The following is a 26,171-nucleotide window of genomic DNA, read 5'->3' as shown; positions in this document are numbered from 1 at the left end:
AACCCCATACCCATCAGCAGTCATTCCCCATTCCCCCTAACCACTAGCCCTAGGCAACCACTCTCAGTAATTTTTTATGTAAAACATGGCTTTCATGGTATTGCTCTCCAGCTAGAAGGCCTTTAGTGTCTTCCATGTTCATATGATTAAGAGAACATTTCTCACCTGGAGTTCAAGTTGTTCCATAATCTGATTTCACCTTATTTCTCCAATTTTGACTTATACCCTCTTCTCCAGTCTGAATGTACAGCTCTTTGTAGGTTCATCTACTACTTGTTCTTGAGAATGCTGTGTGTTATGCCTTCCCTTTGGTTTCCACTGTTCCGCCATCTAAATCTATCTATGCTCTGAGACCTAACTTAGTCCTACCCTGTCTATGAATCCTTTCCTGAGTTATCCTTTGAAGTTGAACTTCCATAGCATCTAATGTTGTGAAACCGTTTGGCATTTAATTATAAAGTGCCATGTGGGACCCTTGTATTGTTCAGCTTTTTGTGTGTATGTGTTGATTCCCTAAATTGATTATAAGCCTTTTAAGGGCAGGGATCATGCATACATTTTAAAAAATATGTATCTTCTGTAGCTTTGTCTAGAGCTTGATGGCCACATTTCTTTCTTTCATTCAGTAAGTGCTGTTGGTGCCATAGTTTGTCTGTTAATTAATGTTCTTAAATTACTTACCTTTTTCTTATGCTGTCATGTAGCAGAATTCTCTGATAGCTTTCACCTTCACATTATTTTTGAAATTTCCTGCTGTATACAGGACTTTCTTATGTTAGATTAGTACGTTACCACAGCGTCTGGAGACCTATACAATCCTATTATTATACACATTATAGGACTTTGTTATTATAGGTTGGTACATAACTTCAGTCTCTATAGTCCCATTATTACATACCTCATGCTGTGTCACACCATGAAAGTACCATGTTCTAAGAAGTTGCAGGATGGTGAGTGTTACAGGAGACAGCTGCATTCCTTGAATCACTTACGCCTTGATTGCAAGCATAGAATAGCACTCTTACTTTGAAACCATAGCAAGAAAAGTACTGCATTCTACGTGTTAGGAGTTATACAGAAATGAATAATACAAACATCTAGATTCTCCAAGGAGCCCACAGTCTCATGGTAGAGAGGGATTAAAAAAACCCAGATAGTTACAAGACATTATCATGAGTATTATAGTAGACTAGTGGGTGCTCAGGCATATAACCCCCCAAAGGAGGGCTTGATTTCTTTTGTCACAGCAGAATTACAGTTTGGGAGCTGGAGGAGACCTTCTGAACCCTTTGAGGTCAGGATATGTCTTAATTATTTTTCTATGCCCAGCACCTAGCAGAGTGCCTGACATATGGAAGATGATCAGTAGATGATAAATACGTCATCTCTTCTGTGGTAGCTGCTGGCCACATGTGGCTGTTGAGCACTTGAAATGTGGCTCGTCTAAACTGAGATGTGTTGTGAGTATAAGGTGCTCACCAGATTTTGAAGAAAAAAAGAGTGTAAAATACCACAATTTAAAGATAAAATGTTGATTATATATCGAAATATTTATTTGATATATTAGATTAAATAAAATGTATGATTAAAATTAACTTACCTATTTTTTATTACTTTTAAAAATGTGGTGGCTACTACAAAATAAAAAATGCTGTATGTGTGTCTCGTGTGGTACTTCTGTTGGACAATGCTGGTCTTATTCAACTCCGTTAGAGAGAAGTGATCACAAAATAGCAGAGCTATCCTTAGAATTGAGAATTTACATTGTGGATTTCTTGAGTTCTAGTACAGTTCTTTTTCTAGGCATAAATTAGTACAACGTAAATAAATAAATTCTGAGGTGAAATGGCATCAGTTTGTTCTTGTTAGGGATGACATGATCTCTCTAATTATCCTATCACTGAGCTTAATAATCATTAAAACTTTTTCCTTTTATATGTAAATTTTGATTGCCAGAAGATCTGCATTTTCAGTTGTCAGTTTTTTCCACATTTGCCACCTCTATTCCCACTTCTCTCTTGCTCTTCCCCTTCACACACACACACACACACACACACACACACACACACACACACACACCCTCCTATATCATTCCTTTTCTTGTTTCCATTAACATTCTTCAAATTATATTAGCAACTGTATTTGTATTTGGGGCAGATAAGCCTTTGCCGTTGTATGATGTGCTAGCTGGTTGTTTTAGTGGTCTCGTACATGCATTATTCATCTCACATAATCCTCTCAAAACTGCCTGAAGTATAGGTCCTATTATAATCCTGATTTTAGAGTTATGAAATCTCAGGCTTAGAGCGAGTACTATGATCAAGGTCACATAGCTAATAATGCGCACAGTCTGTAAGCTGGAACTGTAGATAGAAATGGCAGGAAGCCTGGGAAGTTTTCCAACACGTGCGCAAGCCTATAAACACTGGGGAACTCTGGGTGCATAGAGTTGAGGATTAATGTATTAGTGTATATGCTGGGGAAAGAAGTACAAAAATCCATTCTAAAACATGTGAATAAGTATGTGCATATGTAAGTATATGAGAGAGAAAGGCAGAGAGAGAGACAGAGACAGAGTGAATGAATGAATGAATGAATGAATGAATGAATGAATGAATGAATGATTTTGAAGACTGGGTTTCTATGTCTTCACCTTTCCTGCCCCTTTCTATCTTTCCTTCCTGATCCTCTTCCCATTTCTGACAGTGGAATTACTCACCACACTTCCATTTTCTTCACTTCAACTCAGTTCAGTTCAAATCAGTATACTTAAATGTGAACAGATGTTCATCAGCCTATTTACAATGGTTATCTTTGGATAGAGGGATCTCAGCGGATTTAAAAATTATTTTTTTGTTTTCTATATTACTTGAATTTTTTTACATTAACATCTACTAAGAAAAATGGTATAAAATGAATAGCAAAGCTATTCTCATTTGGAAAAAAATCAATATGCTTGTTAGTTTTCATTCCAAAAATAAACCTTTCACCCCTAAATTTCAAAATCCCATAACTTGCTCTCTACCTCAATTTCATAGCCCCCAGGTAAATGATTAGAGTAAGTCAATTCTCCAAAAGCCAGTGCTGTATATACCATCTCTTTGTCACAGAAGCTTTCTTCTCGAAATAGCATTTATTTCTTTAACAAAGTTTTAAAGTTTTGTTTTTTTTTGCAGATTGTTTTTAAACTACAGTAGCTCACAGTGCTCACATCCTATAAATATTTTCAAATGCTTTGAGTCTAAACAATCTACCTGTTGTGTTTATGGCATAATGGGACCTTGATTCTTATCCAGCCCCTTATCTGCGAAATTTCCTTTCCAAATTACCCAGCAGGGGATGAATTTGTTTGTTGTCTCAGAGCCTTTGAAAAGTCCATATTTCTCAATTTGCTTCTCACTATTTATTGACCTGGTTTTTGTTCTTTTAAGATGCTAGTGATCAAAGAGAGGATGTTTATATTGGAAACCACATGCCTTGCCCTGAAAACCTCAATGGTTACTGCATCCATGGAAAATGTGAATTCATCTATGCTACTCAGAAGGCTTCTTGTAGGTAAGTTAGTACCTTCATATCAGAGGTGAGACATTTTTTTAATATCAGTACTCACTGCTCTATAGAAGGCAATGAAATATGGATTAAATATTACTAAAAAGCAGTGTTTATTTATGAGTACAGTAGAGATATAAAAAAATAAATTAGCATCCTTTGGGAAAAAATTGGCAAATAATGTGTGAAGACAGTGTATTAGGGTTTTGAGATTATGGACTTAACATTTTAAATATAATATATATTTTTAATATAAACAATAAATATGCCGTATTTCAAAACTATTTTGGTTTTTCAGCAGTCTGTCGCAAGGTGGATGAGGGACTAAAGAACATGATAAGAACAGAGAACATGTAACTCAAATTACGAGGAGTGATCAAACAGTGTGGTGAATGTTTACATTAAAACAATATTACAGTATAAGACACATTGCCATTAATCCCCCTCAAAATACTCCCTCTTGCTTCAAACACACTTATCCCATCGTTCTTGCCACTTTCTGAAGCAGTTCTGGAAGTCCGCTGTCATGCGTGTCTTTAGTTGCACTGTCGTGGCTGCCTTGATGTCCTGAATCGATTCAAAAGTCACATAGTGCTAGATCTGGTGAATAAGGTGGATGAGGACATGTTTTTATTTGACAGAAACTGCCGTGATGTGTGACATGGACCCTTTCCGTTGTGATCACAAAATACGGTGAATGCTTCTGCCGAGTGCCATCCAACGGAAAGGCAGGGATCCTCAATATGGGAAGTGGTGCATCGAACCTTCGTAACAGTGTGTGACAAGTTTCAACTTGTTCGGTTCAGTCAGTCAGGTATGAGCTACGGTTGAGAGAAGGTGTGTTTTAAAATGTGCCGTAAATCATCCTCCATCATGACAACGTTCCGTGTCACACGTTGCTTCTGGTACAGCAACTTCTGTCAAATAAAAACATTACAGTGTGTCCTCATGCACCTTATTCACTGGATCTGGCACCGTGTGACTTCTGGCTTTTTTTAAAAATCAAAATGACTTGGGACATCAAGGCAGCCACAACAGTGCAACTAAAGACACTCATGAAAGAGGGCTTCCAGAACTGCTTCAGAAAGTGGCAAGAATGATGGGATAAGTGTGTTCAAAATGAGGGGGAGTATTTTGAGGGGGATTAATGGCAACGTGTCTTTTACTGTAATAATTTTTTTTTAAATTTAAACATTCACCATATTGTTTGATCAGACTTTGTATATACCAAAATAAATTTCTGAAATAAGGGGATGAGGCTGTTGAACCAGGTGTGAGGTGAGAGATGGAAATGGAAAAGGGTGTGAACTTGTCTGATTCCAGAGAGTTTATGTGACTTGTTCGAGGTCAGCAACAAGTTGGAATTGGAGTTAGGACAAAACTAGATCTCAGATGTCCTAATACTTGACGTAATGATCTTGGTGCTTTTTGCTGTTCTATCTGCCTACCGATTGCACTTCTTGCTGCTGCTGCTGGGAGCTCATCCGCTCCGTCATAGAATGACTAACCTGGTCTAGTCAGCCAGGTACTATTGCTATAGATGAGGGGAGATTGCTGTTATTCTGCTCAATCCTGCCTCTTGCAGTTTGGCCAGAATCTCTTTTTCCTTTCTTAGTCAAAACATCAAAAGATATAGAAATAGTGTGCTTTTATTTTGTTCTGTTAACCTAGAAGCCAGTGAGTCTTTCTCTCCAAGTAAAAGAGGCTGTTTGAAATCAGGTCTCCTTTCCTCTACTCTCGCTCCCCTCTCCTGACTCTTTCACTTTCCCTCCTCTCTTCTGGCTTAAAAAAACACACAACAAAATACTATCAATTGTTAATGGTTATATAATTCTTTGTTGAGGATAAGCGTTTGGCTTTTTCCTGATTGAAAGTTCTCCTTATCTTTGAAGGGGCTAGCTCCCCCTACCCGCCACCTTTCCCCTGACATTAAAAAATGCAGCTATATAAGAAAGAACAGGCCAGCTTTTAAAAATCATTATTTAAAATGTGAGACCCCACGGAAAGGAGCCTGAGCTGCTAGAACCCATTCCCTATGAATGCATGGCATAGGTGTAAAAAAATAAAAGACCTCTGTACTGTTTAAAAAAAAAAAAAAAAGAGAGCGAGAGAATTGATGCAGAACATTAGGCCAGTTTTAAAACAAAACCATACAGTGGATTCCTCATTTGTTTCGTACTGGAATGCGTATCTCAATAGAAGTTCAGATCATGTTGTCCTCTTCGGATGGAACATCTTTCAAGATACCTAAACTAAGCGAGGGATGAGAGCACTAGACGTCCTGATAATGAAGTGATACCAGGTTACTTTGTAGTATTTTAGTAATTGAGAGTAAGAAGACTGAACAGTACAGTGGTTAAAAGCATTGGAATCAGATACACCCGATTAGCCAATTATTGGCTATCCCCTTTGGAAATTACTTAAAATTTCTAAGCCTCATTTTCCTCATGTCCAAAATGATGATAATAATACCTGTCTCCTAGTGTTGTTATAATTAAATTAGATAATGTGTCAGGTGCTTAGCACAATACCTGGTACACGGTGTGTATTTAATAAACAGTAATTGCTATTTGCCTGTAAGCACCATTAGGTTAGGGACTCTGTGTTCCCAGTGCCCAGCATACAACTCAGTCCAGCCGCTCCTCAGTACATTTTTTTTTTGAGTGATGATGGTGATCAACTTTTCCCTTTTCTCCAGAGCAGAGGTGTTTCTTAAATGCTGAAGAATCTCTTTCTGCATACTTCATAACTCCTAAAAAGCAGTTGACCATTTTCTTTTGTTTAAATATTTATAGTGTCTACAAGAATGAGGCCATAACATCACATGCATTTTCATTAGTAGTTGGGTGTATTGGGGCAGCAGTAAATGGGCAGGGGTGAATAAACTTAGCCACAGTCCTATTATTAGGTTAGAATCTTCTAGCATTATCCTGCCATTTGCTTGTTTGTTTTTTGCTTACTTTGTAACAAATTTTACCTGGCACTGGGGTTTTAAATTTGAATGTGACGGATCCAGGGAACCTATTAAAAAAAAACACATGCAGTCTGATAGGAGAGACTGACAAGTAATGAGCAATTAAAAGATAATACGAAAAATGCTATCATATATAGAACTACATGAGATGATTTGGGACTTCACATAAAGCACTGCAATCTCATTGTAGAGGAGGGACAGGTCTTATAGGACCATTTGTGCCATCCCAGGAGCTCGTCCCTTTATTTTAAAGGCAGCGAGAAACCATTTAAGGATTTAAGTAAGAAAGATGTGATTTGATCTGAAAGCCACCCTGGTGGCTTTGTGGAAAATAGATTAGAAGACTGAAAGTTAGGAGCCTATATGTTAGTAAGAAGTGAGAGCCTGAATTCAGCAAAGGAGTTGTAGTGCGACTGAGATAAGCCATGCATTACTAAGAGACAATAAGGGGGTTGACTCCATAGGTTTTGGTGACCAGTTAGTTGGGTATGAGGATGGGAAGGAAGAATCAAGAGCGTTTCCTGGACTAAGGCAAAATTGAGTGGGGAAATACAATGGGAAGAGAAAAGAGGTTTGTGTGTGTGTGGAGGAGGGACTGGTGTATTCAGTTTAAAATGCTTGGTTCCAGGTGCCTCTGGGGGGTATCCACTTATGGATGTCTAGTAGGCTATGGGATATATGTTGGTTTTAGAACTGAGACAGATGTAGGTTGAAGACACATGTTTAGGAATCATTCCATCTCTGGCATATCTGTTCTAGTTTTTACCCTGCAGTCCTTCCATACCTCTAGGCCTCCAATTTGTTGATGCTGTTGCCTTTTCAGCATCCCTCTTCCCCTGCATCTCCTTACCCGCTCCTCACTCAGCTTAATTAAACACCATGGTCGATCACTGTAGTCCCTATTTTGTTTCATCATACTTACTTGACAAAACTGTAATCGTGGTCCATTCTAATTTCCCACCTACTGCATATCTGTACTCATACAGCTGAACTTGGCTGTTGATAAAAAGCAAACCATCAGGTTAACTTGTGTCACTAGTGTTTAGGCTCAAAGTGGGCCCTACGTGCTGCCAGACAGTAATTGTGTAACTGTAGTCCATTTATTCTCTCTCTGTCCTAGATATCTGCTTTATGCCATCACTCCTCTCTTCAGATTGTCAGTACCTCCTTTCTCATCCTCACTCTTGGCTGATGAGCTTGTTTCTAAGTTCACTGAGAAAACTGAAGCAATGTGAAGAGAACTTCCATATACTTTTCACTATCACCTACCATCAATTCTCCCCCTTTTCTTCATATCATATATCCTTCTATTAATATATTTACAAATATATTTTTATTTCTTCTACCTTGGAAAATAACCCTTGTTCTCATTCCCACCAGCTACCGGTCCATTTCTTTCCTTTGTAGAAGAACTCCAAAGAGTCGCTAGTTCCTCACTTCCCATCTCTCTTAAATCTACCCAGGATGTATTTGCCCCCAGTACTTCCCGGAGGCTGTTTTTGTTGTTAACTTCAATAGTCAGTTCTTAGTCCTAAATTACTTTTTTTTTAAAAACTTATTTGAAGTGTGTTTTTCCAGGACCCATCAGCTCCACGTCAAGTAGTTGTTTCAGTCTAGTCGTGGAGGGCGCCGCTCACTCTTTTGAATGATCAGTAGCATTTGATCAGCAGCATTTGACACGATTGATCCGTCCTGTGCGATACACATTCCTCACTTAGCCTCAGGGATTACCGTCCCTTGGTTTTCTTCTCCCTCACTGGTTCCTCTTTTGTTCCCTGACCATCTAGTGTTGATGTGCTCCAGGGTCCTCTTCCTTCATGATTCCATCGAGTCTCAAGGTTTCACAGGACACATGCTGCCGATTCCTGCTTTACATAAGTCCCAGACCTTTCTCCTCAGCATGAGAGCGTTGGTTTCTTTCTGTCAGGTTTCTAGGAACCTCAGGGATGGGATTGGTAGACGCACATCACCCCTGGCTTCCCCTGTTTCATCCCTGCCCCCAGGTTTCTCTGTTGTTGTTACATGTGCTTTATTAAAACTTATTTTTTGTAGTGAAGTATGAGGCATTAATAAAACCACTATCCTTATCATTCAGATCTTTTATTAATCAGTTCCAACTGAAGGCTGGCTAATTTATACATTTCACTTCTGTCAGCTAAAATTGTGAATTTCCTGTTAAATATCTTAAATGTTTCACCTGTCATATCATCAGCTGATGTTGTTGCCTTTTTATTTACTTTTAATTAGAATCAGATAATTTCTAAGATTAGCACCGACTTTGACTGCTTGTCTTGTCTTCATTTCTGTCATTAATAACTTATTTTCATCTCCTGCCTGCATCTTAAATTATTATATTATGTACACTGAAGAGTGTCTTGAAGAGTAGTATCATTTGGTGCTATAGTCAAAGAACTATAAATGTTCGTGCCTATTTATTCAGTAATGCCATTTCCAAGTATCTAGCCCAAGGAATAACACTAAATATAGAAAAGTACACATTCACCAGGATGTACACCACACCTAATGCACAATTGTGAAAAATGGAAAATAACTGATATGTCTAAGAACAAGGAATAAATAAGTTAGCTATAATATAGCCACTGAATAGAAGATTATATATCTGTTTTTGAATGAAGGTAATAAAGACTATTTAACAACTTCAAAATTAATGTGATATAGTGATAGGGAAAAGAAGCACTATGTAAAATAGACACATCAAAAAGAATGTAAGGACATAACCCTAATGGCAATTTTTTTCAGAGGGTGGAGAGTGCCTGATTTTCTATTCTGCTTAAATGTATCATTCTTTTGTACCGTGTTTCCCCGAAAGTAAGACCTAGCTGGACAATCAGCTCTAATGCATCTTTTGGGGCAAAAATTAATATAAGACCCGGTATAATAAAATAAAATAAAATAAAATAAAATAAAATATAATATAATATAATATAATATAATATAATATAATACTGGGTCTTATATTAATTTTTACCCCAAAAGTTGCATTAGAGCTGATTGTCCAGCTAGGTCTTATTTTCGGGGAAACACGGTATCTTTTAATTTTAAAACCTGGAGTTATTGAAATTTGTAATTCTCATAGGAATTCTTTTGTTTCTCTTTTCAGGTGTGAATCTGGTTACACAGGACAGCACTGTGAAAAGACAGACTTTAGTATCCTCTATGTAGTGCCAAGTAGGCAAAAGCTCACTCATGTTCTCATTGCAGCGATTATTGGAGCTGTCCAGATCGCCATTATAGTAGCAATTGTCATGTGCATAACAAGGTAGGTGATGCCCTAAGAAATCCCATCATTAAACTAGAGGTGTTAAAGAGGACCCTTGAAGCGCACTCACAATGATAGGGGCATTTTCCGTCCACCATTCTAGCAGGAAAAAATCCTAGTATCAGTTCACTGACGTTTCCATGGGGCTCTGACCTCTCCCTGTCTTGTTTCTTTAGAAGGTGGGCAAGAACTCATTCCCAAGGTTACAGGTCTATCTGGGCTGCAGGTAGAGGGAGCTTGAGAGTATTCAATGGTATAGAGGAATATAGGGATCTAGAATCGTGTGCCAGTTCTAAGCACTGCAGTCGGGCACAACAATGGTAGTGACAGAATTTTTAGAAGGGTTTGCACATGCACAGAAAAGCCACGCCCAAAGTTTTTAAGCCCTGAAGAACTGCAGGGTGTTTTTATACCCTAAGACTATAATAAGAAATATAATATAATAAGAAAGGAAGAAACCAGAGGTTAAAGAACACTGCTTTTCTTACTATATCACAGCCTTATTGTCACTTTATTTTCTGGAATACAGTCATAGCTACTAAGCTTTAATATTCTCTTATAACTAAAACCATTGGAGTTTATCATGACAAAACTCCAAATTAAAGGACTGTTTAGAGTGCAGTTGGTGTAAAGTGGATGTTTTCCACACCAAGTGAAAATAGCTAAGTCAGAACTGGACTGGGCTTGAGAAAAGTCAAAGCAAATGAAGTTCATACTGTCTTTATGCTTTCCAGTTTCCTGTCTTTTCTTCCTGCTCGCCTCTTCCTTACGTCCTTTAAGGTTTGGGTCAGAAGCCCCGTAAACATCATCTGTATACTTTTCTGCATTATTCTGAGCAGGGGATTGGAGCGTGTTGAGTACAGATATTGGCAGGCCATAAAGGATTTATGGCTCTTCTATCCAAGGTATGGATAGAAGCCAGACCTTCAGTAGTCTCAGCCATCTGGAGCTGAAATGATAAGTGTAGAAATGATAAAAAAAAAAAAAAGTAGTTATTCTCTAAGTAACATATTTTTTCATGAAATTCAGGCACTAAAGTCAGTGGACTTTATAGAACAGATGATCTGCCCTTAGGCAAGACTACTGAGTATAAAATTGGGCACTAGATTCAAGTAGGGACATAATGATATAAAAAGTAATGACAGGAGAAAGAGAAGATAGAAAAAAACATGCAACAGCAGGCCTGCCTATAGCCATTTAATACAGGCTCAGAGGTTAAGGAATTTGCCTGTTGTCATCCAAACTAATAAATGGAAGTGCCTGATTCCCAAACCATTCTTCTTTCCATCGAACGAAAGAAGGGCCCATGTTGTGTCATCTTGGGAAATATTAATATATTTGCCAAGTATGACCATGGCATAGGAGCAAGGTTCGAATTGGATTTTGTAGCAGTTCAGGGTTGTGAACATGGGGAGGGGTTTGGTATGTAACGATTTTTCAAAACGTTAACCTGAAGGTCATCTGCAAAAAACATTGGAGGAGAGAAAATGTGAGGTCGTGGGAAACCATTTAGGACATTATTGGAGTAAAGCAGGAGTGGAGTGATAAATGATTTGGAAGATGAAAGAAAGAAATAAGGTAAAGGTAAGGGAAGATTTTGAGGCCATGTGATCGTGACATCTTTAAGAATATCCAAGGGTGTTAGAGTCAGCGGGAAGCAACCTTGAGTTCAACTCCTTCATTCTGGAGAAATGAGCAAACAAGCTCTGGAATGGAAATTACCTCACCCAAGATCATAGAGAGAGTTAAGCCCTTTTACAAATCCTAATCCAGCCTTTTATCAAGCTCTGTGCTTCTGTACCCAGGTGCTATAATCCTCAAGTACTAAATCAAAGTTACCTGGTAGTTCCCAAGTTAGTACCCTCCAGTGTGTACTCCATACCCATTTGCTACATCGCAGGCCCTTAGAAATCAGTGTATTTTTAACTGTGCTACAGTATCTTCACTGCCTACCCTCTCCATGACTGAAGAAGGTGCTTCTCATTGACTTAGTCATAGATGTCTCGTTGAGGCCTGTCTTTTTATTGTGGTATTTTCTCCCCTAGAATGTCTTGCTCTCTCGAATTTAGAATATGATAATTATGAATTTTTAAGGCGTGCCTCTCCCACGCAGTCCATTATGGGACAGCTGTTCACTTATCCCATGGTGGTGGTGACTTGTTGGGGAATCTTCCTTTAAAAGGATGTTCCCGCTGACTCACTTATCAAGACTGCATGAGGGAGCTTTTCTTCTTTTATGTTTGGAATCTTTCATGTTTTTAGACTCATAGAATAATAGATTGTCAGGGTCCTTGAACGTCATCTAGCCCTTATTTTATAGATAAAAAAATACCATGGCTCCAGGAAGTTGTAACTTTTCCAAGGTCATGGTGAATTAGTGACAGTTAAAGAGGGTTGCTTGACTTCTTAGCCAGTTTCCCCACTTATGAAATAGAGATGATTCTGGCACGGTTTTCCTCAGAATGTTTTTAATGAGGATTAGTGAGAGAAAATTTGTGAAAAACAATGCATAAAATGGAAGTGTTACCGTAAGGCTATGAAGTTAAGGCAAAGCAGTGCTCTTTTAAATTGAATAAAAACATGGAACTTTAGAGTAGGCGTACTCACTGTTGCCGGACTTTATTTCCATTAGATCCTAAAATCCTTGCTGGCAGAAATTTTAGAGGTCAGTCTGTATTTTACATATAGGGAAAGGAGGTCGCACAACGAGTTTTTAGCAGAAGCCAAGCTCAAAATGACCAGAATTCATCCCAGTTCCTTTATTCCATGTTGCGTAGCACGGCACTCGGTGCGCAGTGAGAGCGCATATGCTTGCATATAGTGGGCAGGCACGAGCACAGTTACAGCGCGAGGAGACTTATACCACCGTGGAGCAACATGTATGGTAAAATGAGAGCAGTCTAGGAATATCCCTCATCCCCAGCATGGCTGTTCTTTGTTGCGTTCTGTCGTTTGCCCAAGCAGACTTTTTTGAGTCACTTTCTAAAATCTTTAGGCATTTCCTGTGTATTCCTATCAGAGGTTAAATAAGCATTTTTCTTCCTGATGTCTCCCTTCATCGAAGCTGTCCTTGTGATCTTGGGAGTGGCCTAACACTCAGGGACAGTCCATAGGCCAGGATCCTTTCTACGGTCACAGGCTTCTGTGTTATCAGTCATTGTAGCAGGGGGCGTTGCTGGGCCAGAGGAAGGGTGAGGATTCCTCTTGGGGATACAAGTCAGCAGTAGAGACCCTGGAAATGAATTTTGCTTATTTCCATACCTGCATCATGTGTCTAACCCTCTGACCTCCCAGCTTTGTTGGGAAAACAACTGTCTGATGTGTTGGTTCTCACCTTGTCTTGCATCAAATAAGTATCCTGTTTCCCTCTCATGTGATTGTATGCAATATGATGTTATGTGTGAAATGTACATTACTTTGAAACCATTTGAAATATCGTAAACAAAATGACATTTTTCTTTTTTCTTTTTTTTAATTCAACAGAAAATGCCCTAAAAACAACAGAGGACGACGACAGAAGCAAAACCTAGGTCATTTTACTTCAGATACGTCATCCAGAATGGTTTAAAGTGATGACTTTTATATGTACACTGACCATGTGATATACATTTATTATGTCTTTTTTTAAAGAATGGAAATATTTATTTCAGAGGCCTTATTTTTGGACATTTTTAGTGTAGTACTGTTGGCTCGTATTTAGAATATTCAACTACAACAGTTTTGGACTGTTTAGCAGTGTTTGTTTTATGTTTTTAAATGCAAAAATTGATTTCACAAATTTGTACCACATGGTAATTCTAAGACTTGTTCTTTACCCATGGAATGTAATATTTTTGCAAAGATGGACACCTTCACAAATGGTTATAAAGTCATACTCACTTCTTCCACAATGACCACAGCAAATGACCAAGCATGAACTAAAGGTAAAGATGTTTACAGATTACTTTTCTTACAAAACAAAAATTTAGAAGACACTGTGTTTAAATAGACATTAAAATGTTTTTGAGCTTTAGTAACAGATTTTTTTAGACACTGCCTATCGCATGAACTGTAAAGCTGTGTGTGTTAGATGTAAAATATTTATAAGATGTATGGACTGGAATTTGATTATTCCTCTCTTGAAAAAAGTAATTCTGGTAATTCAAAAAGATATCTGGTAGTAATGATGGAACAAATCACTGAAAAGTAGATTTAGATATGGTAAAAATAGTCTGTTTAACAAACAGATGGGAATAAAGCCTACTCGATCAGTTAAACCATTTTAATACACATTAATTTTTAAAGAAAATATTTGTTTTAACATGAATAAATCGTATCAGTGTTTGTGAATAAAATACAAAAATGTTAATGATTGGTGCTCTCAAAGTGAGCTTAAAAATTACCTAAGACCTCTATCCAAATTTGTCCTGTAGTAGTAGCTATCTTAATAGATTGTTGGTGTTTAAAGATCTGAAGTGTGAGTAGAATATATTCAGCCATTTAACATGTAGTTTAGATATTCAGAAGTATGCATGTAGAATTTAAGAATATGTTCAAAATTAAATATTAATTTTAATATTTGATTTGGAAAAGCATGTTATAATATAATGTTTTCACTATATGGCCTTTGTTTTGGTGTGTTTATTTACTACATTCTTTGAGATTGATATGTCATTGCACAAATATGTGAAATTAATAGAAAAAGCAGGTTTTGATTCAAAATTCCCCTTTGCTTTTACAAATACTTCTGGAAATTATCTCAAAACAAGAGCTTTACACAAGATTTGGAGTTTGTATTTTTGGTCATTTGACTTCTAGGCTTAATAACACTTTAGTAGCTTTAGTGAACTTTTTTGAAAAAAGTTTTCCTCTTCTGTCCACAGTCTTATTTGAGTCCCTTAGTCAGTCACTAAGCATGTTTGGAACAGTCCCCAGTGCTTTGCAAAGGTTCATATTGCAGAACAGTCACGTATGGGTTTTTGTAGTTATAAATACTTGACCAGTCTCCAGGGGTGGGGCTTCCAACCCTTTAAACAACCCCGTTGCCTGTTATCAAGCGAACTTTTTGCTCTAAGTGCCAGAAGTGATCGTGATAGGCCGTCTTTCACTGAGAAATAAATATAATGGAACATAATGGCTCTGCTTCAAATGCCGATAAGATCCACCAGAATCGCCTGTCAGGTGTAACAGAAGATGAAGACCAAGATGCCGCTCTTACCATTGTGACAGTGCTGGACAAAGTTGCCGCCATTGTGGACAGTGTACAGGCCAGCCAGAAGAGAATAGAAGAGAGACACCGGGAGATGGGAAACACTGTGAAGTCTGTTCAGATTGACCTGTTGAAGCTGTCCCAGTCACACAGCAATACAAGCCATGCCATTAACAAATTGTTTGAGAAAACCCAAAAAGTCAGTGCTCACATTAAGGACGTGAAGGCCCGGGTGGAGAAGCAACAAATTCACGTGAAAAACGTTGAGACAAAGCAAGAGGAGATAATGAAGAAAAACAAATTCCGTGTGGTGATATTCCAGGTAAGCGTGCAGTCGGGTTTACCTTGATTACTGCTGTAATCTCTCGCCTCCCGTAATTGCCACCAAGTCCTGTCAGAGGTTTCCAGGGTTGCATCATGACTCCTGTATCTATTCATGTAGTGGAATTCCGTATCGGCAGAAATCTCAGGATAAAAGCATTTCCCTGTTCACTAACATACGATCGGATCAGTATTTTGAGCCTCTCAACCATTTCGTGTAATGTGAACTGTGGGTCATAGCTGAGGCTATTTTTTGCCCTTGAAACTTAATATTGGTAAGGCTCTTTCAGCTTATTAGCCATATTAGCTGAAGTCTTGTAGACTTTAGAATATTAGAAGTCTGTATTTTAAGTGTAACACCTCTGTATTGTATAAACAAACAAACTGAGGACCAGTGACCCCACAGTGTGGTGGTTTTTATTGTATTATGGAGAGCCAGGGAAGTCCTAAACAGCAAAATGTCAGCTTTTCAGAATATAATCTGTCTGTTGAAACTTTTACATATGAGTCAATAATAAGAAAAGCTATATTTCATAATGCATCAGGCAGTTCTTATTTTTCTTATTAGTATAGTTTTATAAATGTAGGAGTCACGCTAGTGATTGCTTACATTTGATTACAAATACGCTTTGCTGATTTCATATAATAATTTGTGTGTGGCATTGTATGCTGAGCTAAGTCCCTATATTGCTATCCAGTTGACATTCACTTTTTGAAATACGATCATTCATGGCAACTGCATCATATCTATAATATGTTTTAACACTCTTACAAATCAGAAGGAAAAAGTTGAACTTTCCTCCCATGGTAGAAAAACGGGAACATCATGATCAGACAGTTCACAAAAGACAAAATGAATGAGCAGAATTTCACTTCTAAATATTTGCAGTTACTAAAACATACTCAGAGGTTAAGGGTAGAAAAAACAAACTCTTGGATATTCTGCTGGTAGGAGTGTTAATGGGTACAACATTTCTAGAGGGGAGTTTTGTTTGTATTAAGAACCTTAAAAATTCACAAAGCTTTTGGCCCCCAAATTTCATGTCAAAGAATTTGTTCTAAGTATAAAATCAGTGTTGTGTTCGGGAATGTTCATTGTTGCACATACGCAGTGTTAACATACTGTATTTTTAAAATGGATAGCTGTCCATATGCATAGGAAAAAAACCTAGAAGAATAAAAACAAAATAAAATAGGGACACAGTTGGATTATGTAGGCAGATATTTGTAAGATACTAGCTATGTGGGCCGTAACTCCCCACAGAATTCTTTATACATTAGTCAATTCTCCACACCCCATGTTGACTGATAAATTTACAGAGTGGTATTTTGGATCTGTTTTTAAGAGCCTGTTGGTTATTTAGGAAGAAGAATGGGGAGGAGAGAGAAGTGTCCCTTATTTCAAAGGTAGATAGTCTGGACGATTCCATTTGAAGCCCTTTACCATCTCCCTTTCCTTCCAGGTCCCTAGAAGCCCTCCTCCACACTTAAAAATTTGAAAAAAAATTCAGTCCCCTTACTCTCCGAGGCCAGTCCCAATGTCAGTGTGTGTAATGGGGATGTAGATTTGGTGTTGGAGAAGGCAGTATCCATTCTTCAATTCACTCTCCAAGGGCATTCGCACTAATGTGTATATATCACCCTCCGCCTGCATGGGACAGGCCAGCAAATATTTCTGGTATCCAGCATTTCTCCTGAGAACCTTTGTGCCAATAGTGAACCAGGTCCCAGTCAAGATTTACAGACTAAAGCAAAGAAGTGTCTGAAAAGTTCTAATTGCCTCCTGACATCTAATTACCTCCTCCTCTAATTGCCTGTTAACATTATTCTTGTTTGTAAAGTTAAGATGTTTCTATATTCCCTGAAACTTGCTATTATATTTTTTTCCCCTTTCTTTGAGCCTCCATCATTACTTGAACGAATAGACGATAGTACAAAAAGGCAACTGAAAGGCACTGGGTTAGATCAGATCTCTTTCCTGGTAAGAAGATAGAGTGCTCTGAACTTTCTGTGTAGTTAAATTGTTCAGGGTCAGTAGCCGTTTGTGAACAACCAGTTGCTGTCTGTGTTCCTGGGAGCGCTTGTAGAGAAACGATGAAGGCAAATAACAATGGACATAGAACTCGGATTTGATGATTCATTCCATGGTAGAACACTATACAATATTCACACAGTTATTCTTAGCAGTGAGATTCTTATAATTTGTCCTCATATTTAATATGTATCTGTGGTTATATTGAGAATGCCCCTTCTACTAAAATTAAGTTGCAGCTGCGTAATGCAGCTATAGGACATGTTCATTTCCATTTGGGTCTTTCCTCAAAAAGTTTTCCCTGGATCTATCTTTTGGTGGCATTCTTTATTGGTATTTTATCTCGCACCGTTGTGTATGGCGGAGCTTTCATCTAATCCTGGACATTGGTATTAAAAAAATTATCTAGTGCTTCTCACACAATTATTTCTCTTTGAGCATACTTTCACCTTGATGACCTTCTTGTTATGCCAGCCAGGAGTCTTACCATATCTTACCATTCTAACACTTTGATTACTAACCACATGCTTGTGGTTACCACGTGAGACATTTGACCATTTCCTAATGATAAGTCACAGACTTTACATAGTCCACATTCCCCTAGCTATATTGCTGGTATTCAGTCAAGGCCACTTGACTCTTACCCAATGAACTTGTTTTAAAAATCATCTCTTTTTACCTGGACTTTCACATAAAAAGATATATAATAATTGTATTTGGAAATGAACTGTAATTCAACCCAATGATCCTCAATTATTATTACCGTGTATTCACCATTGACTCATGCTGTCTGTGACTCACAGGAGTTGCAACAAATAGATCGACATGACAAGTGCTTTCTCTGACTCGACCTCTGTTCTGATTTGTTTTAAAGCCTGCTTTTGGATAGTTTGTTTTGCAGCTGAAGAAGGGTCTGTGATTCCTGAGGTAAGCTGTATCTGATTTCACAGCAGGATTGTCAGGGGTTTTCCCCCTACCCAGCAGTAATGATTCTTTGGCTCCTCCCTTTTCTAACTAAACCTTCTCAGAACATGCCAACCCACTCAGGGTTGTTGAAGCTACTCCCTGCAGCAGGTGTCAGGAAAAGAGGAATAATTTTGCTGCTTCTGATTCATCAGAAAGCTATGAGACGCCCACCCTGCCTGTTTTTTTTTGTTTTGTTTTGTTTTTAGCTCCTACACGCTCCAATCCTGTGGCCAAAGATTTTAATTTTAAATATGTATCCAAAGAAATAAGGTTCCAAGGATACCTTCTTAACTATCAGGCTGATAGGTTTTGGAATACGTGTAAATATATTTCTTTCATACTTATTTATTTTTTTGAACAGATTTAATCTCGATCTCTGTAGGAGAAAATTTCTTTTAGAAATTTTAACTCATGGGTTCAATGAAAAGTCTCATGATCTTTAAAGTTTTTCCTGTTTAGTTTTAGAAATAATCCCTAAATAGTGAGTTGGGTTCCTTTAGCAGCTGTGTTTCTGGGCTAGTTTCAAGGTCACCAGTATCTGTCACGTTCCCAAATCCAATTCTCATCCTTATCCTGTGACACATTTGACAGTTGGTCCCTCCCTCTTTTCTTGAAACTTCTTTTCCTTTGGCTTCTGGGGGATGCTATTCTCTCTTGGATTTCCTCCTGCCTCATTGGCTGCTCTTTCTTCTTTGGGGTCTTTCTCATCTCTTCCTTTTTATCTACAAGTCCAAAATCCACTTATCTACCTGTAACACCAAAATCCAAAAGTTTCTAAAAGTAAATTTTTTTATGACTTATTTGGCAGCAGACCTAGCTTGACCTGAACTCTTGGTGGCAAACCTGATCTGAAATAGCACAAGGCAGTGTATAGTCTTTATCCCGCCTCAGAGTGAATAGTCACAATTTTTGAATAATGAAGTATAGACCCATTCCTTAATGTCTTGGAGATCTCTTTCATCTAGTCTCATGATTTTTAATTTCATCTTTATGTTAATGACTCCTAAACTTTTCTCTCTAGTCCAGATCTCCCTTCTGAATTCCAGACTTACCTACCGTGTTTCCCTGAAAATAAGACCTAGCTGGATCATCAGCTCTAATGCGTCTTCTGGAGCAAAAATTAATATAAGTCCTGGTATTACATTACATTATATTATATTATATTATATTATATTATATTATATTATATTATATTATATTATATTATATTATATAGATCTGGTCTTATTTTACTGTAAGACCCGGTCTTACATAATATAAGACCAGTTCTTATATTAATGTTTACTCCAAAAGACACATTAGAGTTGATTGTCTGGCTAGGTCTTATTTTCAGGGAAACACGGTATTCAGCTGCCTACTAGACATCTCTGCTTGGATGTCCAGTGGGCAGGCATCTCACAGTCATGTTTAGATCCCATCCTTCCCCTCCAGTCGCTTCCTCCTGCTGTTTCCTCATATCATTCAATAGCAAATCTGTCGTTCAGTTGCTCAGGCCATGTACTTGAGAATTATCCTTGACACTGTCTAACACTCCACATCCAAACCTGGCAGCAAATCCTGTTGGCTCCTACCTTCAGAGTGAAGTGGGAATCAGACCTTTACTCACCGCTACCCCGCCAACACCCTGATCCATCTCTCACTTGACTTAACTCAGTGGTCTCCCTCCTTGCCCCCATAGCCTGTCTTCAACAGAGTGATTCTTTGACAACACGGGTCAAATCATGTTAACTATTCTCAAAACTCTTTGACAGGCTTCCTCTCAGACTCAAAATAAGAGCCCTGGTCCTTGTTATTGGATACAGAGCCCTACGTGATCTGGCCCTCCTGCTACCTCTCTGACCCTCTCTCCTTCTCTTTTTGCCCATGATCACTCTGCTCCAGCCACAGTGCCCGCGTTGCTGTTTCTCCTTCCCTCCCAGATACATGCGTTACCTTCAGGTCTAGGCTGGGATGTCACCGTATTAGTGAGGTCTAACAAGCATCCTCCCCAATCGCTGTATGCACCCTTTCCCTGCTTCGTTTTTCACTTACCTCTTATCACCGTCCAACATATTATACACTGAACATGTTTATTTCTCTCTCTCCAAGACTATAAGCTCTTTTGCTCTGTCTTCTTGGCAGGAGGTTCTCAGTTCCTAGACCACTGACTGGTGCATGGTCGGTGCTTAGTAACCATTTGTTGGATGAAGGCATAAGCCTCTCACTTGATCCAACAGTTGTGTTGGGCATAAAACAAATAAGACACATGTCTGCTTTCATGGAACTTATTATCATCAAGTGAAAGCCTCAGGGAGACATTTATAAATAAGCAGAGTTCCAATTCTATTCAAACACTGATAAATACTATAAATGGAGGTATGCATATGTCATTTTGGTGTAAATTGGAGACAGAATTAGCCGCTTGGGGGAAGTTGGGGACATTTGAATCTGTTCTTGAAGGAAAATTTTCTTTTTACAAAGCTGAAAATGGTGAAGGGGCACTTAAGGGAGCAAGAACCACATATACAATGTTTTCTTGTGTGTTTGAGGAATTGAGAGTGCTCATGTGTTATTGGATTGGAAGAGTGGGAAAGTGGCTTAGCTCAAGCTGAAGAGCCTTCTAATCCTGCTGAAGAATTTGAACTCTATCCTTCGAGTATTGATGAGCTCCCCCAAGTTTTAAAATCGAGAAAGGATGTAATCAGAGGTATGCTTTAGAAATATTTCTTAGGAGATGCTTAGGTGATATTTTGGAGGTAAAGATATTGCACAAGTTCAGGCCTCAGATGACAAGGACCTGAATTAAGACATTGGTAGAGGCAAGGAGGAGAGAACAGAGGAGTTATTAAGCGGTATTATCGACAGTACTCAGCAGTTGGGTAGGGGATGGGAAGGAGAGGAAATATTTGGGGTGATGATTCTGAGGTTCCCAGCTGGGTGGCACCTGGATGGGTATTGGCGTGGTGCTGACAGGTCCAGGAAAAGAAGTAGCTGTGGAGAGGAGGATGGATGGGCCTGGAGTTTAGGACCTGTAAGTTTGAGATGCCTGTGTTACATCTACATGGAGAGAAGCCTGGCCGTGATTATGTTTTTTAAATTTTATCAGATTTAATGTGCATTTGTATCATCATGTTTTTGTTTTTGTTTTTCTAATTTAATGTGGTGGCATTGGTTAGTACAAATTTATTTATCTAAAATGTCTGTTATTTAAAATTGTGTTTTCACCTTAGAAGAAGGCTGAAGAGAAAATATTTATGGTTTTGCTTGCAATTGGATCTGAAGGCAGAGGATTGCATAACGTTATTGAGGGTGAGCGTGGGAAATGAAGAAGAAAAAAGGGCCAAGGAGAGAAAAACGCGGGAAAATACCAACACTTCAGGAGTGGGCAGAGGAGGAACAACCTGTGGAGGAGACTGCAAAGGTGTGGCAAAAGGTAAAAGAACGCATCTCTACCGTACTTTCTTTTTCTCTCCTTTAGGAGGAGATGCAGTGTCCCACATCCCTCTCTATTGTTAAAGAAAAGAACTTAACGGAGAATCAAGAGGAGGATGACGTCATCTTTGATCCCCCAATCGATCTGTCTTCGGATGAAGAATATTACATTGAAGAAAGCAGATCTGCCAGGCTTAGAAAGTCAGGCAAGGAGCGCATCGATAATATCAAGAAGGCGTTTTCCAAAGAAAACATGGAGAAGACACGGCAGAACTTGGATAAGAGAGTTAATCGCATTAGGACGAGAATAGTGACCCCCGAGAGGAGAGAGAGGCTACGACAGTCAGGGGAGAGGTTGAGGCAGTCAGGGGAGAGGCTGAAACAGTCAGGGGAAAGATTTAAGAAGTCTATTTCTAATGCAGCTCCCTCGAGGGAGACTTTTAAGATGCGAAGCCTTCAGAAAGCTAAAGGCCGAACTGTGGCGGAAGGCCCAGAGAAGGTCAGGGAGATGGGGGTGGACATCACTGCCAGGGGCGAGCCTCTGGGGCCGGTCGGTGAGCTCTACACTGAGGAGTTCAGTGAAACAGACCAGGAAGAAGCCAGGGCCGTGTGTCCTCCCCGAGAAGGAGGGGAAATCCCGACTCCCGAGCCTTTAAAAGTTACTTTTAAACCCCAGGTGAAAGTAGATGATGATGAATCTCTTTTGCTAGATTTAAAGCAGTCATCATAAAGAGGAATTAAATATATTTTTAAGTATAAACTTGAATCACGCTGGTCTAGTTTAAATAGTATAGTCATTTACATTTATATGCTACATAGGAAATAATAAATGGCACGACTGTTTCTTCTGTTTAAAATCTTAATACAAGTATTATGTACATTTCCTAGTAACTTCCTTGGGAATTCTTTTTTTTCTCCCCTGGGGCTTATAAGATTCTAGCAGCTTTCTCTCAAGCCACTCTAACAGGAGGTGTGGATTTTTAAGTTCCTTTCTCTTGCCCACCAGAAAAATAGATTCCTAGTGAGGGTCAGTGAGGTGTTTAGTAATCTAAAACAAGTAAAGGGCAAATTTCTGGCCATCATCTGCAAGTGAACTCTCAATTTTGGTCTAAATAAATGTGGCCAACTGCTGGGGGGAATTCCTCACATGTGGACTATATCATCCATATGTTCAAATCAACAGATGTGTTTGTTATTTAGGAATCACATACCCTTTTGATGTTTTTGTATACAAAATATTGAAGTTCTGGACTTGAGCATTTGGTTCTGTCATCAGCTTTACCCAACAGTGAGCTACTTGACAAATCGTGTGCTAATAAGCTCATCAGTAAAATGGAAAAAGTTTCAGAGGACTGTTGTGAGATTGAAGGAGACTTTGTCCATTCTGGGGGAACAAACAACACATCCAGAGAAAACAAGCCCCGCTGATTCCTCAAAAATGGAATCGAAATAATCACACCTTTTGAAAAAGCCCTGAGCATCAATTGGTGAGGACGTAGGTTGGCCAGAAACTACAGTTGGTCTTCAGAAGCCTTTTCACAGAATCAGGAATGAAAAATAAATGTTTGGGTGACATCTTTTTTTGTCAAAGACTAAAACCAAACCTTGGGTTTAATAGTAAAAGGTTTCCTAGAAAATTCTTTCCTAATTTTCTTTCGAGTTAGATCTAGGGTGGACTAGAGCAACATTTGTTTGAGCAGTGTGAAGCATGAAACTGTGTCTTCATGAGGCCTTCCTAACGTCAGCTCAACAGTAGGTTTGGGAATGACCTCAGATGTTTCTATTTTAGAGCGTGAACCCCTCAGGGTTCATCTGGCCAAAGAGTGTTCATAGGAGTTCATCATAGCTGCTTTGGGAGGGAGCCAGCTTCCTGTTAGCTTTAGGTCTAGCCCATCCGGACGTACGTATTCTTGCTAAAGAGAGAAACAGTCATACAAGGTCTGCACTTCTGGTAATGTTTAAATCTTCTAGTTTTGTAATAGGGAAGAAATGATGGAATTATTGAATTTGGACAACAGTAAGCTTTCGGATCAGTTTTGGGTGCTCATGTAGTAGTTAATTATAGTAACTGTACACACACACACACACACACACACACACACAGAGCAAATCAACTTTCAAATATTTGACCCAGGTACCCAGATATTTATTCGAGTGTGGACATTTGATTCAGCATCATTTCTTCTTCACTCTGCATGATGCATAAAGTCATAAATGGTTCATTTCATCTTTTTATATTGAAAACTGAAGTGTAGACAGCATTGAACAATACTTTGAAATGAGTAATTTAGAAAATGTTACTATCATTTAAAAAGAGCTTGGATGCCTAATCACATATTTCCTTAAAGCCATAATAAAATTGAATTTAAAAAAGATACTACAAAGTTTGACGTCAGTGTCCTATTTGTAAATATTATTACTAGTAATACAAATAGTATGGTGTGAATTTGATACAGTAACCTTTCTTATAATAGGTATGTTTCTAGATTAAGAAGGTAAAGAAGTTACAAGCTTTTTCTTTATTTCTAGCCCTATGCGGAGTAAATATCAATTGGGCAAAAATATTTTTCTGCAAATATTACGGTCAAGGAAGTTTTGTCATGTCTGTTTGCTTACTGACCCATTATATAACCAGACTTGACATGTTATAGAACATTTCCCATATAGATATATTTGAATTTTGAGGAGGAAGGAATTATAGCCTGGTCAGCTTTTCATCATGGTAGACTTTATGCAAACCCAGAAACACTACAACAATGTCATGTCCCCAGAGGTTCATGGTGACCTTGTACTGTTCTCTTGGACTAGGATTTTTCCCTCATGTCACTTCTGTCTCTCAATAGTTCTCATATTTAGGACATTTCCTAATTTTGCATTCATATTTTATTTCTCCTTTCCCCGTTTTCTCGATGTAAAGAATATCTATTTATAATGGGCTGCCAAATCACACATTCCCACTTAATGCAAGGAATATTCTAATCAGCATTCCTTATTTTAAAAGTTTCAGATGACACAGAACAGATTTTATGCTTATTTTAATCTTCTCGGTGTTTGAAATTATACACGTTAGATTTTAAACAAGTTGTTCAAATAAAACTACTAGCACGGTTTACCCCCTTTTCTTTGTATGAGGCAGAAAATGAGACACCCATAGACACTGAGGGCAGGGAGCCCACTCCCAGCTAAGCTGCTATTCCATAGGGTGGGCAGAGTGGAGTCTGGAAGTGCAACTCTCCTGCACATGATGGCCCAGAGCTTTCTTGGGAGTTTACGGTGGCCTGGTTCTGGCTCATAGGTTAGAGAGAGAAGACCAAATGTGAAACAGTGATAAGAGGTGCGTGAAAATTCAACTGCTGGGATTGTGTTTGTGGTGTGTAAACTCCTTTGAACGAGTTTTCATAGATTAAAAGTACAAACCAAAATACAGTGTTTTCATTTTGACTTCGTTCTTTGCCTGTACCCCCCATTTAAGGGTTTGCTTTAGACCAAGGCCTGACGTTTATTGTGCTTCTGTCAGCTGAAAAGCATGGGTCATGTCATGTAAAATATTACACAGAATAATTAACGGTGCAGTTCCATTATATGAAATTCCTGGGCCTTTTTTCTTCTGAGACATGTTTTCTAGAGCTGCGTTTATCGAAACCTGTTTTTAAAAATTATATATTTTATGATCCCCAAATAAATGACTCTGGCATATTTGAGTCTAGACTAGGGGAATGATCACGATGGTGTGACCCTCAGTTCTATTTGAATTGGGGGCATGCTAGGACCTGGTCTGTAGTGAATGAAAAATGAAGAAGTCTCAGTGCTGAGTTTCATGTGTTGTTCTCGTGACCACTTCCGAGGTATGTGATGCCTGAGGATTGGTAGCTGTCCTTACCAGGTCGGAACCCCTCTGTGTTTTGTAAGTAGACAGAAGATCTAGGAGAACTCCCTCTTCACTGAGTGTCTCAGGACATTGGAGGATCCCCAAGAGGATGGAATGGAGTAGCAGGAGAGCCTCAGGCTTTGAATGTACTTTGAGCATCTTCCTAAAATCAGCTGTCTCGTCAAGCGCTCCAGACTGCCCTGCCACTTGATGCTTCTCCTTTGCTCATTCCGTTTGTTTCCCTTTCATTCTGGGAGTTGACTTTCAAGTTCAGTGATAATGTCAATTTTGTCGTTTTAGCTTTCCTTGGTCACCTCCCACCCCCTGGGAAGGGCATGATTAATTATATATTGAATCTATATAGCACCTTTATATGCCAGATTCTGTGTGAGGCACTGAGGATTCAAAGATGACCCAGACCACTGTCCTTGTCCCCTCCTCCTCTCCCAACCCTTATCTCAGGCTCACAGCGCTCTGGGAGACAGTCAAGCAGAAATTCAGCAACGGAACCAGTGCTGTGTATAAGATGGTGGCACTGTAGAGATGGAAGATGTTTACACAGAATTTTGATCACACATTTGT

At 38.7% G+C, this 26,171-nt stretch overlaps 2 protein-coding genes across 5 annotated transcripts in view; both read left to right on the top strand.

Annotated features, from left to right (window-relative positions):
- LOC109446118 (myb/SANT-like DNA-binding domain-containing protein 3) overlaps positions 1 to 14,403 on the top strand; it is a 110,885-nt gene extending 96,482 nt beyond the window's left edge. For all 4 annotated transcript variants that reach the window (XM_088793231.1, XM_088793232.1, XM_019729236.3 and 1 more), the window contains 3 exons: positions 3,432 to 3,555; positions 9,645 to 9,803; positions 13,287 to 14,403. In XM_088793231.1, the coding sequence (XP_088649357.1) occupies positions 3,432 to 3,555; positions 9,645 to 9,803; positions 13,287 to 13,371 (368 nt within the window). In that variant the 3' untranslated portion in view covers positions 13,372 to 14,403. The remainder of the gene's footprint in view (positions 1 to 3,431; positions 3,556 to 9,644; positions 9,804 to 13,286) is intronic.
- A 141-nt stretch (positions 14,404 to 14,544) lies between these two features.
- On the top strand, positions 14,545 to 25,156 carry CAVIN4 (caveolae associated protein 4). The gene is made up of 2 exons (XM_019729237.3): positions 14,545 to 15,313; positions 21,768 to 25,156. The coding sequence occupies exons 1-2, from the start codon at positions 14,906 to 14,908 to the stop codon at positions 22,449 to 22,451; spliced, it is 1,092 nt and encodes a 363-aa protein (XP_019584796.1). The 5' UTR covers positions 14,545 to 14,905; the 3' UTR covers positions 22,452 to 25,156.
- Positions 25,157 to 26,171: the final 1,015 nt, after the last annotated feature.

Source organism: Rhinolophus sinicus, chromosome 16 (genome assembly GCF_057876585.1).
Source record: "Rhinolophus sinicus isolate RSI-liver-muscle chromosome 16, RSI-T2T, whole genome shotgun sequence".
Taxonomy (NCBI): domain Eukaryota; kingdom Metazoa; phylum Chordata; class Mammalia; order Chiroptera; family Rhinolophidae; genus Rhinolophus; species Rhinolophus sinicus.
Note: the sequence above shows the minus strand (reverse complement) of the source record. Positions and strands in the feature narration are given on the sequence as shown.

What these genes read in the sequence shown, in the direction of transcription:
- CAVIN4 (XM_019729237.3), top strand. Translation starts at nt 14,906, where the DNA reads ATGGAACATAATGGCTCTGCTTCAAATGCCGATAAGATCCACCAGAAT. An exon ending in TCCGTGTGGTGATATTCCAG is followed by an intron (nt 15,314 to 21,767) that starts GTAAGCGTGCAG and finishes TCTCTCCTTTAG; the next exon opens with GAGGAGATGCAGTGTCCCAC.